We start from the raw sequence: 18,001 nt of genomic DNA on the forward strand, positions 1-18,001 counted from the left end.
TATTGAGTGCAACAATGCCTTTATTCTTGAACATGAATGCCCCCATAGTTTTCTCACGTATGATTGGAGACTTGACGTGTTAATGCTTGCTTTCCTTCTTTGCACAATATGCATGATGCACATACTTGTCATGGCATATGCTATGCATATACCATATATTCATTGATCATGTTTTGTGCGAATGGTGATGGGCAAGAGAAGAGATGCATCATGATGGATGATGCATTTGTGTACCATGCACACACATTCTTTGCTTTGCTTTGTGCATGTGTAGGTCTCGAGTTCTTGGTGAGCGTCCTATACCAAACGGTCACACCAAATCTTTTCCACGGTGATGAGGATCCCGATCCGAGGACGGATCTTTCTCAAGGGGGAGGAGATGGTGCGGGACGCCCTAGTATCATCACCATGGACTTGGCTCCATTGCCAAGGGACACACGCATCACATATGACAAGGTGAATTATGTCCTTTGTGCGTGTCTACTTGGTTCTCTCTTGGATGGTATACTACTTGAACCCCCTTCGTGCATGTATAGGTTTGCGGGAGCTTTCATGTGCCTTGAGGAGGAGTGCAAGCACAAGAGGATGACAACACCATCCAAGAGGGAAGTGTGGAAGAGGTGACGGAAGAAGACAAAACAACGGATGAAATGGTGCACAAATTGCACTTTCGGTCTATTCGGTTCTTGCAGAGAGCAATTGCAGAGCCTCTGTTGCAACTTGACTGTTCGGATAGAGCATGGATGGCACCCTCAGGGTTTGGATATGGGTGAAGACGCCTCATGCCCTTACGCGTCCCTTCTAAGCTTACCCATCACCCTTACCCATATCAGTCAAGGAGTAAACTTTTTTCTCATACCCGTTACCCGACAGGGTAGATGGGTACCCGTGGGTAAAATTATTCAATGTTTGCAAAGTATCAATTTAAACAACTTGTAGTCATAAACAACAACATATAATCATAATTTATAAACGACAACACATTATAACAGCAACACATACTTATAAACAAAAACACATCATAAACAACAACACATTTAATAAACAACATTTGTTTCTCATAAACAACAAGACATCAAAATAATATTACGTAGTCATTAAAAACAACACATAGTCCTACATTCTGAGTTCACAAATTTATGACACATTGTAAAGATAATTAGGCCATACTTGTCAGATTTTATATAAGTACATGGGTATATGGGTATGGGTTACGATCCCATACCCTTACCCGCTCTATCCGATGGGTTTTAGCTTTAATCTATTTATACATCCATGATAATTTTTGTCTCATACCTTACCATAATAGGATTTTTGCTCCTTGTATATGAATAGATCTTTGATAATTTTTGTCTCATACCTTACCATAATAGGATTTTTGCTCTTTGTATATGAATAGATCTTGAGAGAATTTTGCTTCTTTTTATATTCTCTCTGAGGAATAAGACCTTCAGACCTTCAAATTAAGAAGAACCATCCAGCGTTGTCGAGGCCTCCTAATGGGAGAAGGATTCCCCAAGTGAATCATCAAGATTCCTGCATTCTTTCGATTGGGGAAGATCTACCTATCTCTCAAGACCCAACTCAATTTCTCAAGACCCAACTCAATTAGAGATTTGAATGAACTATCTTTATATCTTTTCCTCTGTTGTTATTGAATGCTTGAAATCCATCTGTTGGCTTGTGATTTGAGGTTACTTTATTCATCTTGTTCAATTAATATTTCTCTTGGCTTGTGATTGAGGTTACTTTATTCATCTTGTCCAATTAATGTCATCTTATCTAATTAATGTTTCTCTTGTGTGTCATATTTACAGCAACGCTTGCAGGAAGGGTCGATTGACTAACTACAACTCAGACCATATTTGTAGACCACATGGATGAGAAAGATCTTCACGAGGAAGGACCATATTCGCAGCAACCATTAACACCACATGAATGAGGAAGATCTTCAGCAACCATTAACACCACATGAATGAGGAAGATCTTCAGCAGTAACGCCTTAAAAGACAAGAACACTGTCATCGGATCCATCCAACCATAAAGGCCGATGCACTCTGTGAAATGTGAATCGCCACCGACGTTTGCCGGCAGAGTCACGACGGCTGGCGCTCGCTGCGTGCCCTAGACACGGCGCAAGCGGCAACCGGAATGTGTCCCCCTTCGCATGGCAGCACTGGGAATGTCAAAATACGAAATCCCCAAATTTACACATCTCGACAAATAGCTGAAACAGACTTGAACTTGAGCGAAACATCGAGTAAAAAGCACACGACATACTGCTACACCCGCAGAGAAAAGAAAAACATGTACAGATTCACAGACGGACCAACACTGTTATTCGTTTATTACACGCAAGGCTGGCTGAATCTACTACTGCCTTGATTCGCCTCACTCGACAGGATGCTCTCCTGTAAAGGTTACACACACGATCTTGTTCTGCGTGTTCCCGTCTGATCCGAGGGTACAGCGCACACACGAGACGTGGCACGACGCGAAAATTCAAGCGTCGTCGTCGTCGTCCTCTTGGTTGAGCCTCGCCGCCGTGGTGACCGCGGCGCCCACCCCGCCGGCCTTGGTGCGCGCCCCGGCGTCGCTGTACGTCTCCGCCTGCACCACCCTGGCCGCGTCCTCCCTCGCCGCCGGCTTGTCGTCCGCCAGCTTCGTCGTCGCGTCCTGCACACGGGATGGAGCACACGCAACGAGTTCACAACCAGTTCATCTATATAACTCAGAAAAAAGGAGCATATGCAAGTCGGGTAACGAACGTACCGAGAGGACATCGCCGACCGTGATCTTGTCCTCGTCGCGCTCGGCCCAGGCGTTGGCGCTCGCCGCGGCCCACGCCTGGTCGGCCAGGCCGCCGGGCATGACCTCGTCCGCTCCCTGCGCCTGCGTCTCCGCGGCGCGGATGGCCGCCGCGTCGGCCTCTTCGAGGGGCCGATCGCCCGCGGACAGGGCCGCTGCCTCCATGGCCTCGCCGATCGTCACCTTGCTCGCGTCCTCCTCCACCACCTGCTGCTGCTGCTGCTGCATCATCGCCTGGTCGGCCACGGAGTACTGCCCGACCACCTGACCCGCCACGAACTCGGTGACGATGCGGCCGCCGGGCACGGCGGTCTGGGTGACGGTGATGCCCTGCTTGGTGGCCGCGTCGCTGGCCTGGCCGGGGCGGACGGCGCCGACGGCCTGGTTGTACGCGGCGGCCGTCTCCATGGCCACCGCCGCGCTGAAGCCGCCGCCGCTGGCCTGCGGGACCGGGACGCCCTGCACGCTCTCCTCGGCGGTGCGCATGGCCTCCGCGTCCCGTGGCGCGATGGCCTGCACGGCCAGGTCGCCCGTGACGGCGAAGACGTGGCCGTACTGGATGGGCTCCGGCTGCTCCTGCTGGGCCTTCATCGGGTCGCCTCGCGTCGCCTGTGCTTGAGCCATGGCTTAGCAGCTGCTCTCACTTCACTGTCTCTTTCTTCTCTGTTCTGCAAACCTGCTGGTATCAATCGCTAGGTATCAATCGCTATCTCTATCAGTTGTGCTGCTTGGAGATATGCTTGTCTTCCGTTATATAGTATGATCTTTGAGGCGATGCGGTGGCCGACGGAGGCGTGGGCGCGAGGACACGTGCGGTGCTGGCTGTTGCGGTGTGCTGCGCTACGGACGAAGGTGTCAGATTCTCGTTGGCTCAAGCGTGGAGGGCGGTGGCGCGAGCCTGCATGCGAGCATAGATCTTTCGAGTAGGCGTCTCCGTGCCGAACTGCCGACGCAGTGTCATCCGGATCCGGAAATGGGTAGCAGAAACTTCATCCGTACATAGGGGGTGAGGTGTGCCCTGGCGCCATGGACGCTGGTGCCTCCCCATTCGTCGTTCGTCTCTGCACCCCAGGCACACGAGGCGTGTCGACGCCAGGGAAAGTACCATGTGCTACCCGGAATGTACAATGATCGCATATGAATACATATATCCTATAATAAAAAGTAATTTAAGACATCTACATTTTTTTTAATGCAAACTATCACTACTGAGCTCATTAAGAAATAAAAAATAAAAACTTCAGTATACATGCATCTTTATTTTTCACTTCAACTTTTTCAGCTTTTGTCACCAGACCACATTTTTTCTCATCAAGCACCCGCCTTCTGGAGAGGATTCCGCTTCCCTATCCAAACCTATTTTACGTCATACCCGATCCTACATAGCATGCGAGGCATCACCTTGAGGCTATGCATTGTACATGCCCTTAGCCCTATGACAAAAAGTAATTTGAGGCATTTACATTAATTTTTTCTCTCCAATACAAGCTATCACTAGTGGGCTCATTAAGAAATAGAAAACAAAGACTCTAGTACACATGCACCTCTACTTTTCACTCCAATGTTTTCAATTTTTGTCACCAGACCACACTTTTTCTCTTCAAGCACCCGCCTCCTGGAGAGGATCCCGCTTCCCTATCCGAACCTACTTTACGTCATATCTAATCCTACATGGCATGCGAGGCATCATCTTGAGGCTATGCATTGTACATGCCCTTAGGGCATGTACAATGGTGGCATATGAATACATATACTGAAATGACACGAATACGAATTCACATGTTTGGTTGTCCAGTGAATTGGCCCTTGAAATGCCTCTGGGATTTCAATACTAAATCATGTTTGGATGACAAACTTTGGAATTAACAAACAACACGTACTCTCAAATTCGACACAATAAACTTTAGGAGACATGGTAGGAAACTTAATACCCATAATGAACACTTATCTACATTCTCTTGATTATGAAATCAGACAACTCGGGAAAAATATTTTAATGGTTGAACTTTGGTACTAACATTTGATGTAAACATTGTAAATTAGCTAATCAGAGAGGGATATGGAGGGAGGAGGAGAAGAGGAGTGAAAGTATCGAGAAGAGGTGTCTAGAGGGGGGGGGTGAATAGACACTAAGTAAGAAAAATTGTAGTATTTAATTTCTTTAAGTTGAAGTGGAGTTTTGGCATAAGTTTAAACATTCACAATACATATCAAGCAAGCATGACAAGAGTATATGAGTAGCGGAAAGTAAAGCATGCAAGTTGCGAGAGTGTAAAGGGATGGGATTAGAGTGTGCAAACGCAATTTGGAGACACGGAGATTTTTTATCCATGGTTCCGATAGGTGGTGCTATCGTACATCCACGTTGATGGAGACTTCAACCCACGAAGGGTAACGGTTGCGCGGGTCCAAGAAGGGATCCACCCACGAAGGGTCCACGAAGAAGCAACCTTGTATATCCCACCATGGCCGTCACCCACGAAGGGCTTGCCTCACTCGGGTAGATCTTTACGAAGTAGGCGATCTTCTTGCCCTTACAAACTCCTTGGTTCAACTCCACAATCTTGATGGAGGCTCCCAAGTGACACCTAACCAATCTAGGAGACACCACTCTTCAAGAGGTAACAAATGGTGTGTTGTTGATGAACTCCTTGCTCTTGTGCCTCAAATGATAGTCTCCCCAACACTCAACTCTCTCTCATAGGATTGGATTTGGTGGAAAGAAGATTTGAGTGGAAAGCAACTTGGGGAAGGCTAGAGATCAAGATTTATGTGGTTGGAATGGAATATCTTGAACTCAACATAAGTGTAGGTGGTTCTCTCTCAGAAAATGTATGTTGGAAGTGTAGGCGCGTTCTGATGGCTCTCTCCACGAATGAATAGTGGGTGGAGGGGTATATATAGCCTCCACACAAAATTTAACCGTTACACACAAATCACCAAACTTGGTGGGACCGATTCAGAGAACTCGGTCAGACCGATTTAGTTCATAATGTGACCGTTAGGAATTTCGGTGGGACCGATATGATCAACTCGGTAGGACCGATGTGCTAGGGTTAGGGTAAAGCCTCAACTCGGTTTGACCGATTACACAAACTCGCTGGGACCGATTTGGGTAATAAGCGAAACAGAGAGTTGGCCAAGTAAACTCGGTGGGACCGATTGCATACCTCGGTGGGACCGAAATTATTGCAATAGGCAACAGAGAGTTTGCAAGCCCATCTCGGTGAGTCCGAGATCCCATCGGTGAGACCGAATTGATTAGGGTTTCTGGCAGTGGCTATGTCAAGAGAACTCGGTGGCGCCAGATAGAAAGTTTCGGTGGGGCCGAGTTTGACTTTTGGTTTGGGACATATGTGGATGTGAGAAAGTGGTTGAGGGCTTCGGAACATATCATTAAGAACTTTGAGCAAGAAACTCATTAAGCAACACCTCATCCCCTCTTAATAGTATTGGCTTTCCTATGGACTCAATGTGATCTTGGATCACTAAAATAGAAAATGTAGAGTCCTGAGCTTTGAGCTTGAGCCAATCGTTTGTCCTCAGCATCTTGAAGGGGGTTCCACATCCTCTAGTCCACGCCACTCCATTGTTGAACTTATCTGAAACATACTAGGTAGAAGCATTGGTCCAATAAGAGATATGTTGACATTAATTACCAAAATCACCCAGGGAGCACTTGTGCTTTCAAGGAGGTAGGCTATGGCCATGCTGGAAGAGTAGTAGAATTCATACAGGGAGCGGCCATGGAGTAGAGAAGCAGAGGAGCTGCAGCTCTGTCAACCATGGTGCAGAAAGAGGGGGTGTACAGGAGGACGGAGGGGCATTGCATAGTGGGACTGTTGGGGAACGTAGTAATTTCAAAATTTTCCTACGCACACGCAATATCATGGTGATGTATAGCCACGAGAGGGGAGAGTGTTGTCCATGTACCCTCGTAGACCGAAAGCGGAAGCGTTAGCACAACGCGGTTGATGTAGTCGTACGTCTTCACGATCCGACCGATCAAGTACGAACGTACGTCACCTCTGAGTTCAGCACACGTTCAGCCCGATGACGTCCCTCGAACTCCGATCCAACCGAGTGTTGAGGGAGAGTTTCATCAGCACGATGGTGTGGTGACGATGATGATGTTCTACCGACGCAGGGCTTCGCCTAAGCACCACTACAGTATTATCGAGGTGGATTATGGTGGAGTGGGGCACCGCACACAGCTAAAAGATCAAACGATCAATTGTTGTGTCTCTAGGGTGCTCCCTGCCCCCGTATATAATGGAGCAAGGGGGGAGGTCTGGCCGGCCAGGAGGGGGCGCGCCAGGAGGAGTTCTACTCCCACCGGGAGTAGGACTCCCTCCCTTTTCCTTGTTGGATTAGGAGAAGAGGGGGAAAGAGGTGGAGGAGAAGAAGGAAAGGGGGGGCGCCGCCCCCCTCTCCTTGTCCTATTCGGACTAGGGGGGAGGTGCGCGCGACCCTTGCCTTGGCCGCCTCTCCTCTTCTCCACTAAGGCCCACTATGGCCCATTAACCCTCGGGAGGTTCCGGTAACCCCTCCGGTACTCCGGTAAAATCCCGATTTCACCCGGAACACTTCCGATATCCAAATATAGGCTTCTAATATATCAATCTTCATGTCTCGATCATTTCGAGACTCCTCGTCATGTCCGTGATCATATCCGGGACTCCGAACAACCTTCGGTACATCAAAACATATACACTCATAATATAACTGTCATCAAAACGTTAAGCGTGTGGACCCTACGGGTTCGAGAACTATGTAGACATGACCGAGACACGTCACCGGTCAATAACCAATAGCGGAACCTGTATGCTCATATTGGCTCCCACATATTCTACGAAGATCTTTATCGGTCAGACCGCATAACAACATACGTTGTTCCCTTTGTCATCGGTATGTTACTTGCCCGAGATTCGATCGTCGGTATCTCAATACCTAGTTCAATCTCGTCACCGGCAAGTCTCTTTACTCGTTCTGTAATACATCATCCCGCAACTAACTCATTAGTTGCAATGCTTGCAAGGCTTAAGTGATGTGTGTTACCGAGAGGGCCCAGAGATACCTCTCCGACAATCGGAGTGACAAATCCTAATATCGAAATACGCCAACCCAACAAGTACCTTCGGAGACACCTGTAGAGTACCTTTATAATCACCCAGTTACGTTGTGACGTTTGGTAGCACACAAAGTGTTCCTCCGGTAAACAGGAGTTGCATAATCTCATAGTCATAGGAACATGTATAAGTCATGAAGAAAGCAATAGCAACATACTAAACGATCGAGTGCTAAGCTAACGGAATGGGTCAAGTCAATCACATCCTCCTCCTAATGATGTGATCCCGTTAATCAAATGACAACTCATGTCAATGGCTAGGAAACATAACCATCTTTGATCACGAGCTAGTCAAGTAGAGGCATACTAGTGACACTCTGTTTGTCTATGTATTCACACAAGTATTATGTTTCTGGTTAATACAATTCTAGCATGAATAATAAACATTTATCATGATATAAGGAAATAAATAATTACTTTATTATTGCCTCTAGGGCATATTTCCTTCAGGGACATGGATCCAGGGGGTCAGGGCGCGACTGATCCAGAGGGGGGCACGACGGATCCAGAGGGGGGCGCTGGCTAGAGGTCCCAGGACGCCGCAGACCTCCATCTTGGTCGCCGACTGGTGCTGCGATGGGATGTGGTATGGGGATGGGATGCAGCGCGGTACGAGGATGGGACACGGTACTGGGGTGGGGAAGAGGAATAGGGAACGGGGGGAAAACGACAACTTGTAGCCGCCGATGCTCGTGGTGGTCGCCGCCGCCGAGCTCCTAGGTCACGGCCGACCTTCTTGCTCTGTTTTTTGTGGGCGCGGGAGGATGAAGGGGTACATTTTGTGGGCGCTCATGATTTCAGCCCAAATCGGAGCGACGCCCTGATACGTCTCCAACATATCTACTTTTTCTAACGCTTTTCCTCTTGTTTTGGACTCTAATTCACATGATTTGAATGAAACTAACCCCGGACTAACGCTATTTTCAGCAGAACTATCATGGTGTTGTTTTTGTGTAGAAATAAAAGTTTTTGGAATGGAACAAAACTTTGCGAGGGTTTTTTATACAATAAATAATAATTTCTAGAGCCAAGATCCATCGGAGGGGGGCACCTGGGTGGGCACAACCCACCAGGGCGTGCCCCCTCCTGGCGCGCCCAGGTGGGTTGTCCCCACCTAGTGGTCCCGCAGACCCTGAAACCGACGCTATAAAATCCTATTTTTCCAAAAAAATCAAGGAGAAAGAATTATCGCGATTCACGAGACGGAGCCGCCGTCACCTCCTATTCTTCATCGAGAGGCAAGATCTGGAGTCCGTTTGGGGCTCCAGAGAGGGGGATCTTCGTTCTTCGTTATCACCAACCCTTCTCCATCGCCAATTCCATGATGCTCCCCACCGTGAGTGAGTAATTCCTTCGTAGGCTCGCTGGTCGGTGAGGAGTTGGATGAGATTCATCATGTAATTGAGTTAGTTTTGTTAAGGCCTGATCCCTAGTATCCACTATGTTCTAAGATTGATGTTGCTATGACTATGCCATGCTTAATGCTTGTCACTTTGGGCCCGGCTGCCATGATTTCAGCTCTAAACCGTTTATGTTATCACCAATATATCCATGTTCTAGATCCGATGTTGCAAGTTATAGTCACCTACTACGTGTTATGATCCGGCAACCCAGAGTGACAATAGTCGGGACCACACTCGGTGATGACCGTAGTTTGAGGAGTTCATGTATTCACCGTGTGTTAATGCTTTGTTCCGGTTCTTTATTAAAAGGAGGCCTTAATATCCCTTAATTTCCAGTAGGACCCCGCTGCCACGGGAGGGTAGGACAAAAGATGTCATGCAAGTTCTTTCCATAAGCACGTATGACTATTTACAAAATACATGCCTACATTATATTGATGAACCGGAGCTTGTGCCATATCGCCCTAGGTTATAACTGTCTCATGATGAATATCATCCAACAAGTCACCGATACAATGCCTACGAATTTATCTTATATTGTTCTTGCTAAGTTACTACTGCTATCATTGATGACCCACAAGTATAGGGGATCTATCATAGTCCTTTCGATAAGTAAGAGTGTTGAACCCAACGAGGAGCAGAAGGAAATGATAAGCCGTTTTCAGTAAGGTATTCTCTGCAAGCACTGAAATTATCGGTAACAGATAGTTTTGTGACAGGGTAATTTGTAATTAGTAGCAAGTAATAAAAGTAAATAAGGTGCAACAAGATGGCCCAATCCTTTTTGTAGCAAAGGACAAGTCTGGACAAACTCTTATATGAAGTAAAGCGCTCCCGAGGACACATGGGAATTATCGTCAAGCTAGTTTTCATCACGTTCATATGATTCACGTTCGGTACTTTGATAATTTGATATGTGGGTGGACCGGTGCTTGGGTGCTGTCCTTACTTGGATAGGCATCCCACTTATGATTAACCCCCATTGCAAGCATCCGCAACTACAACAAAAGTATTAAGGTAGACCTAACCATAGCATGAAACATATGGATCCAGATCAGCCCCTTACGAAGCAACTCATAAACTAGGGTTTAAGCTTCTGTCACTCTAGCAACCCATCATCTACTTATTACTTCCCAATGCCTCCCTCTATGCCCAAACAATGGTGAAGTGTCATGTAGTCTACGTTCACATGACACCACTAGAGGGATGACAACATACATCTCATCAAAATATCGAACGAATACCAAATTCACATGACTACTAATAGCAAGACTTCTCCCATGTCCTCAGGAACAAACGTAACTACTCACAAAGCATATTCATGTTCATAATCAGAGGGGTATTAATATGCATAATGGATCTGAACATATGATCTTCCACCAAGTAAACCAACTAGTATCAACTACAAGGAGTAATCAACACTACTAGCAACCCACAGGTACCAATCTGAGGTTTGGATACAAAGATTGGATACAAGAGATGAACTAGGGTTTGAGATGAGATGGTGCTGGTGAAGATGTTGATGGAGATTGACCCCCTCCCGATGAGAGGATCATTGGTGATGACGATGGTGATGATTTCCCCCTCCCGGAGGGAAGTTTCCCGGCAGAATAGTTCCGCCGGAGCCCTAGATTGGTTCCGCCTCGTGGCGGCGGAGTCTCGTCCCGAAAGCTTGCTTATGATTTTTTGCTCGACGAAAGACTCCATATAACAGAAGATGGGCATCGGAGGGCCACCAGGGGGCCCATGAGGCAGGGGGCGCGCCCAGGGGGTAGGGCGCGCCCCCACCCTCGTGGCTGGTGGGTGTCCCCCCTCTGGTACTTGTTGCGCCTAGTATTTTTTACATATTCTGGAAATAACTTCCGTGAAGTTTCAGGACTTTTGGAGCTGTGCAGAATAGGTCTCTAATATTTGCTCCTTTTCCAGCCCAGAATCCCAGCTGCCGGCATTCTCCCTCTTTATGTAAACCTTGTAAAATAAGAGAGAATAGGCATAAGTATTGTGACATAATGTGTAATAACATCCCATAATGCAATAAATATCGATATAAAAGCATGATGCAAAATGGACGTATCAACTCCCCAAGCTTAGACCTCGCTTGTCCTCAAGCGAAAGCCGAAATCGAAAAATATGTCCACATGTTTAGAGATAGAGGTGTCGATAAAAATAAAATATAGACATGAGGGCATCATGATCATTCTTAGAACAGAGATATATATATATGTATTGTCATATGATCTCTTATGCTAAAGTAACAATTCAATCACAATTTCAAGTATGAATCATAAACTTCATTGAGAACTAACAAACTCTAATCTCAGTCATTGAGGCAATTGCAATTTATCATAATGTAGGAAAGAGTAAATATAAGGGCTTTTCAGCAAGTCCACATACTCAACCATCATTTAGTCTTTCATAATTGCTAACACTCACGCAATATTTATGGGTATGAAGTTTTAATCGGACATAGAGAAAGATAAGGGCTTATAGTTTTGCCTCCCAACGTTTACCTCAAGGGTAATGTCAACAATAATAGTTCATGAAGACTCACATCCATTTAGCTATATATATCAGGATCTTTCCAACACATTGTGCTTGCCAAAGGATAAAATGTAAAAGGAAAGGTGAAGATCACCATGACTCATATATAAGGTAGAAGATAAAAGTAAAAGATAGGCCCTTCGCAGAGGGAAGCAGAGGTTGTCATGCGCTTTTATGGTTGGATGCACAAAATCCTAATGCAAAAGAACGTCACTTTATATTGCCACTTGTGATATGGACCTTTATTATGCAGTCCATTTCTTTTATTTCTTCCATATCAAAAGATCGTATAAAGCTTATTTTCTCCACATTAATAAGTCATACATATTTAGAGAGCAATTTTTATTGCTTGCACCGATGACAACTTACTTGAAGGATCTTACTCAATCCATAGGTAGATATGGTGGACTCTCATGGCAAAACTGGGTTTAGGGATATTTGGAAGCACAAGTAGTATCTCTACTTGGTGCAAAGAAATTGGCTAGCATGAGAGGGAAAGGCAAGTTCAACATGTTGGATGATCCATGACAATATAATTTATCTCAGATGAAAGAAAACATAACCCATTACGTTGTCTTCCTTTTCCAACATCAACTTTTAGCATGTCATACTTTAATGAGTGTTCACAATCATAAAACATGTCCAAGATAGTATATTTATATGTGAACCTCTCTTTCCTTATTACTTCCTGTTAATTGCAACTATGACCAAAACTATGTTTGTCAACTCTCAACAACTTTTATTCATCATACTCTTTATATGCGAGCTCATTACTTTCCATAAGATCCATATGATCTCTTTATTTCTTTTTATTCTTTCTCTTTTTATTTTATTCCCTCAAGATCATAGCAAAATAATCAGGCCCTTGAATCAACACTAAACTTTATTATATATAGCTCACAGACTCGATTACATAGAAGGATCATAAAGCAAAACTCACAACTAGATCATACTAAAACTTTATTCTACTAGATCAAGATATTATCAAAAGGATCGAACTAAGAAAAATGGTAAAGATAAAAGTGATGGTGATACGATACCGGGGCACTCCCCCAAGCTTGGCAATTGCCAAGGGGAGTGCCCATACTAGATACTCAGTTCTTATTTGTTGGTGAAGAAGGTGGAGTTGTTGATGATGGATAGTCGCACATCGAGCGTAGGAGGTCCTCCAACTTGCGGATAATGCCCTTGAGTGCGATGATATGCTCCTTCAACAAAATATTTTCACGTGTGAGATATTTGTTTTGTATACGAGCTAACTCAATCATCTTGAAAGCTTCGATCTCAGTTGGGGTAAGATGATTGTGATCAAGTTGAAGGATGTCTTCTGCTGGCGGGACTTGGTCCTCCGTGGCATTCTTGATCCCTTCATCCTTGTTGATCTCCATAGGTTCTTCCCTCTTTAGTTCTATCTTCATTAGACAAGCATCATTGTCACCATTGTTGGGGGAGGGGGACGACATGATGCCTGGCCTTGACAACCCTGACAGAAAATAGCTCGAAACAAGAACAAGAGATATTTGTGTGATACGGTGGTCAAAACCTTCGGGAGATTATATAATGAATTTTTACCGACCAAAAAAAGTATCGTGCAAGAAAACGGAGTCCGGAGAGCACACGGGGTGCCCACGAGGCAGGGGGCGCGCCCAGGGGGTAGGGCGCCCCTCCCACCCTTGTGGAAGCCTTGTGTCCCTCCCAGACTACTTCTTATTTTCCTATTTTTCTAAATATTCCAAAACGGAGAAAAAGTGCCATTAGAACTGTTTTGGAGTCGGTTTACTTACCGTACCACATACCTATTCCTTTTTGGAGTCTGAAACGTTCTGGATAGTGTCCCTTATGTATTCCTCCGGGGTTACAGTTTCAATAATATTGGTTTCAACATTTATGGGATTACCTGAGATATAATGCTTGATTCTTTGACCATTCACCACCTTTGGATTTGTGCCTTCGAAGTTATTGATTTTTATGGCACCGGAACGATAGACCTCCTCGATAACGTAAGGACCTTCCCAGTTAGAGAGAAGTTTTCCTGCAAAGAATCTTAAACAAGAATTGTATAACAATACATAATCACCTACATTGAACTCACGCTTTTGTATCCTTTTATCATGCCATCTTTTAACTTTTTCTTTAAACAGCTTGGCATTTTCATAGCCTTGGGTTCTCCATTCATCAAGTGAGCTAATGTCAAATAACCTCTTCTCACCGGCAAGTTTGAAATCATAATTGAGCTCTTTAATGGCCCAATATGCCTTATGTTCCAATTCAAGAGGTAAGTGACAAGCTTTACCATAAACCATTTTATACGGAGACATACCCATAGGATTTTTATATGCAGTCCTATAGGCCCATAATGCATCATCAAGTTTCTTGGACCAATTCTTTCTAGATCTATTAACAGTCTTTTGCAAAATTAATTTGAGCTCTCTGTTACTCAATTCTACTTGACCACTAGACTATGGGTGATAAGGAGATGCAATTCTATGATTAACGTCATACTTAGCAAGCATTTTACGAAAGGCACCATGAATAAAATGCGAACCACCATCAGTCATTAAATATCTAGAGATTCCAAACCTCGAAAAAATAACTTCTTTAAGCATCTTAATAGAGGTGTTATGATCAGCACTACTAGTTGGAATAGCTTCTACCCACTTAGTAATGTAATCAACAGCGACTAAAATATGTGTATACCCGTTAGAGGAAGGAAAATGTCCCATATAATCAAAGCCCCAAACATCAAATGGTTGGATAACAAGTGAATAATTCATAGGCATTTCTTGACGTCTACTAATATTACCAATTCTTTGACATTCATCACAAGACAATACAAACTTACGGGCACCCTTGAAGAGAGTAGGCTAATAAAAACCGAATTGCAATACCTTGTGTGCAGTTCTATCTCCAGCATGATGTCCTCCATAAGCCTCGGAGTGACACTTGCGTAGGATCTGTTCCTGTTCATGCTCAGGTACACAACGTCTAATAATACCATCTACTCCTTCTTTATAAAGATGTGGGTCATCCCAAAAGTAATGTCTCAAATCATAGAAGAACTTTTTCTTTTGCTGGTATGTGAAACTAGGTGGTATAAATTTAGCAACAATATAATTAGCATAATCAGCATACCATGGAGCAGTACAAGAAGCATTTATGACATTTAATTGTTCATCAGGAAAGCTATCATCAATAGGTAGTGGGTCATCAAGAACATTTTTTAACCTAGACAAGTTGTCTGCAACGGGGTTCTTAGCCCCCTTTCTATCAATAATATGCAAATCAAATTCTTGTAGCAGGAGAACCCATCTAATAAGTCTAGGTTTATCATATTTCTTTTCCATAAGGTATTTAATAGCAGCATGATCAGTGTGAAAGTTACTTTAGAATCAACAATATAAGGTCTGAACTTATCACAAGCAAAAAACAACTGCTAAAAAATTCTTTTTCGATAGTAGTATAATTTCTCTGGGCATTGTCTAGAGTTTTACTAGCATATTGAATAACATTTAATTTCTTATCAACTCTTTGCCCTAGAACAGCGCCTACAGCATAATCACTAGCATCACACATAATTTCAAAGGGTAAATTCCAATCAGGTAGCTGAACAATAGGTGCAGAAATCAATGCTTTCTTAAGTATTTCAAATGATTCTACACAATCATCATCAAAGACAAAAGGAATATCTTTTTGTAATAGGTTAGTCAGAGGCCGAGAAATTTTTGATAAGTCCTTAATGAACCTCCTATAGAAACCGACGTGACCAAGGAAGCTTCTTATACCTTTAATGTCCTTGGGACATGGCATCTTTTCAATAGCATCAACTTTAGCTTTATTAACTTCAATGCCTCCTTCAGAAATTTTATGCCCCAAGACAATACCTTCATTAACCATAAAGTGGCATTTCTCCCAATTCAGAACAAGATTAGTTTCTTCACATCTCTGCAAAACTCGATCAAAGGTTGCTCAAGCAATCATCAAAAGAGGATCCATAAACGGAGAAATCATCCATGAAAACCTCACATATCTTTTCACAAAAGTCAGAAAATATAGCCATCATGCATCTTTGAAAGGTAGCAGGTGCATTACATAAACCAAAATGCATACGTCTATAAGCAAAAGTACCGAAAGGGCAAGTAAAAATGGTCTTTGCTTGATCATCAGCTGACACATGTATTTGGGAGAAACCAGAGTAACCATCTAGAAAGCAAAAATGTGTATGTTTGGATAATCTTTCTAGAATTTGATCAATAAAAGGCAAAGGGTAATGATCTTTTTAGTGGATTTATTTAATTTGCAGAAATCAATTACCATCCTATAACCTGTAATAATTCTTTGCGGGATCAATTCATCTTTATCATTAGGAACAATAGTAATACCTCCCTTCTTAGGGACAAAATGGACAGGACTTACCCACTGACTATCAGCAACGGGATAAATTATACCTGCCTCAAGGAGCTTTAATATTTCCTTTCTTACCACTTCTTTCATCTTAGGATTCAGCCGTCATTGGTGATCAATAACTGGTTTGGCATCCTTCTCCAAATTTATTTTGTGTTGACATAGAGTGGGACTAATGCCCTTAAGATCATCAAGAGTATATCCAATAGCAGCACAGTGCTTCTTCAGAGTTTTCAATAATTTTTCTTCCTCCTTCTCTGAAAGGTTAGCACTAATAATAACAGGATATATCTTCTTTTCATCAAGATAAGCATATTTAAGAGTATCAGGTAATGGTTTAAGCTCAAACACGGGATCACCCTTGGGTGGAGGAGGATCCCCTAGGATTTCAACAGGAAAATTGTGTTTCAGAATGGGTCCTTATTTAAAGAATACTTCATCTATTTCCCTTCTTTCATTCATAAACATATCATTCTCATGGTCTAGCAAATATTGCTCTAAAGGATCATTAGGAGGCACAACAATAGAAGCAAGACCAATAATATCATCTTTGCTAGGCAATTCTTCATCACGGGGTTGTTTACGAAATTTAGAAAAATTAAACTCATGAGACATATCATCCAAACCAATAGTAACAACATCCTTCTTGCAATCTATCTTAGCATTAACAGTATTCAAGAAGGGTCTACCAAATATAATGGGACAAAAGCTATCTTGAGGGGAACCAAGAACAAGGAAATCAGCAGGATATTTAGCCTTCCCACACAAGACTTCAACGTCTCTAACAATCCCAATTGGTGAAATAGTATCTCTATTAGCAACCTTAATGGTAACATCGATATCTTCTATCTCAGCTGGTGCAATAGCATGCATAATTTCTTTGTATAAGGAAATAGGTATTGCATTAGCACTAGCACCCATATCACACAAGTCATGATAACAATGATCTCCTATTTTAACAGAAATAACAGGCATGCCTACCACAGGTCTATGTTTATCTTTAGCACCAGGTTTAGCAATTCTAGCAGTCTCATCACAGAAGTAAATAACATGCCCATCAATATTATCGGCCAAGAGATCTTTAACCATAGCAATATTAGGTTCAACTTTAACTTGCTCAGGGGGTTTGTGTGTCCTAATATTACTTTTGTTCACTATAGCTGAAACTTTAGCATGATCCTTAATTCTAACAGGGAAAGGTGTTTTCTCAACATAAGCAGTGGGAACAACAGGATCATCATAAGTGATAGTTTTTTCTTGAACTTTAATAGGTGCAACTACTTTTGTTTCAATGGGAGGATTATATTTAAACCACTTCTCCTTAGGGAGATCAACATGAGTAGCAAAGGATTCACAGAAAGAAGCTACTATCTCAGAGTCAAGTCCATATTTAGTGCTAAATTTACGAAAAATATCGGTATCCATAAAAGATTTAAAACTATCAAACTTAGGTGTTATACCTGACTCCTTACCTTCGTCGAGATCCCAATCTTCAGGGTTGTGTTTAATTATCTCCAATAAATTCCATTTGAATTCAATAGTCTTCATCATAAAGGAACCAGTACAAGAAGTATCGAACATGGAGCGATTGTTGTCAGAAAGCCCAACATAAAAGTTTTGAATAATCATTTCTCTTGAGATCTCATGATTGGGGGCATGAATATAACATTGACTTAAGCCTCCCCCAAGCTTGAGCGATGCTTTCTCCTTCGCGAGGACA

General features: G+C 43.4%; 1 protein-coding gene across 1 annotated transcript; it reads right to left on the reverse strand.

The window, feature by feature from the left end:
• Positions 1-2,222: 2,222 nt before the first annotated feature.
• On the reverse strand, positions 2,223-3,534 carry LOC125520927 (late embryogenesis abundant protein 31). The gene is made up of 2 exons (XM_048685970.2): positions 2,773-3,534; positions 2,223-2,676 (listed from the first exon to the last, which is right to left on the reverse strand). The coding sequence occupies exons 1-2, from the start codon at positions 3,430-3,432 to the stop codon at positions 2,503-2,505; spliced, it is 834 nt and encodes a 277-aa protein (XP_048541927.1). The 5' UTR covers positions 3,433-3,534; the 3' UTR covers positions 2,223-2,502.
• Between the last annotated feature and the right edge of the window lie 14,467 nt (positions 3,535-18,001).

Source organism: Triticum urartu, chromosome 7A (assembly GCF_056163025.1).
Source record: "Triticum urartu cultivar PI428250 chromosome 7A, HENAU_Tu73, whole genome shotgun sequence".
NCBI lineage: Eukaryota > Viridiplantae > Streptophyta > Magnoliopsida > Poales > Poaceae > Triticum > Triticum urartu.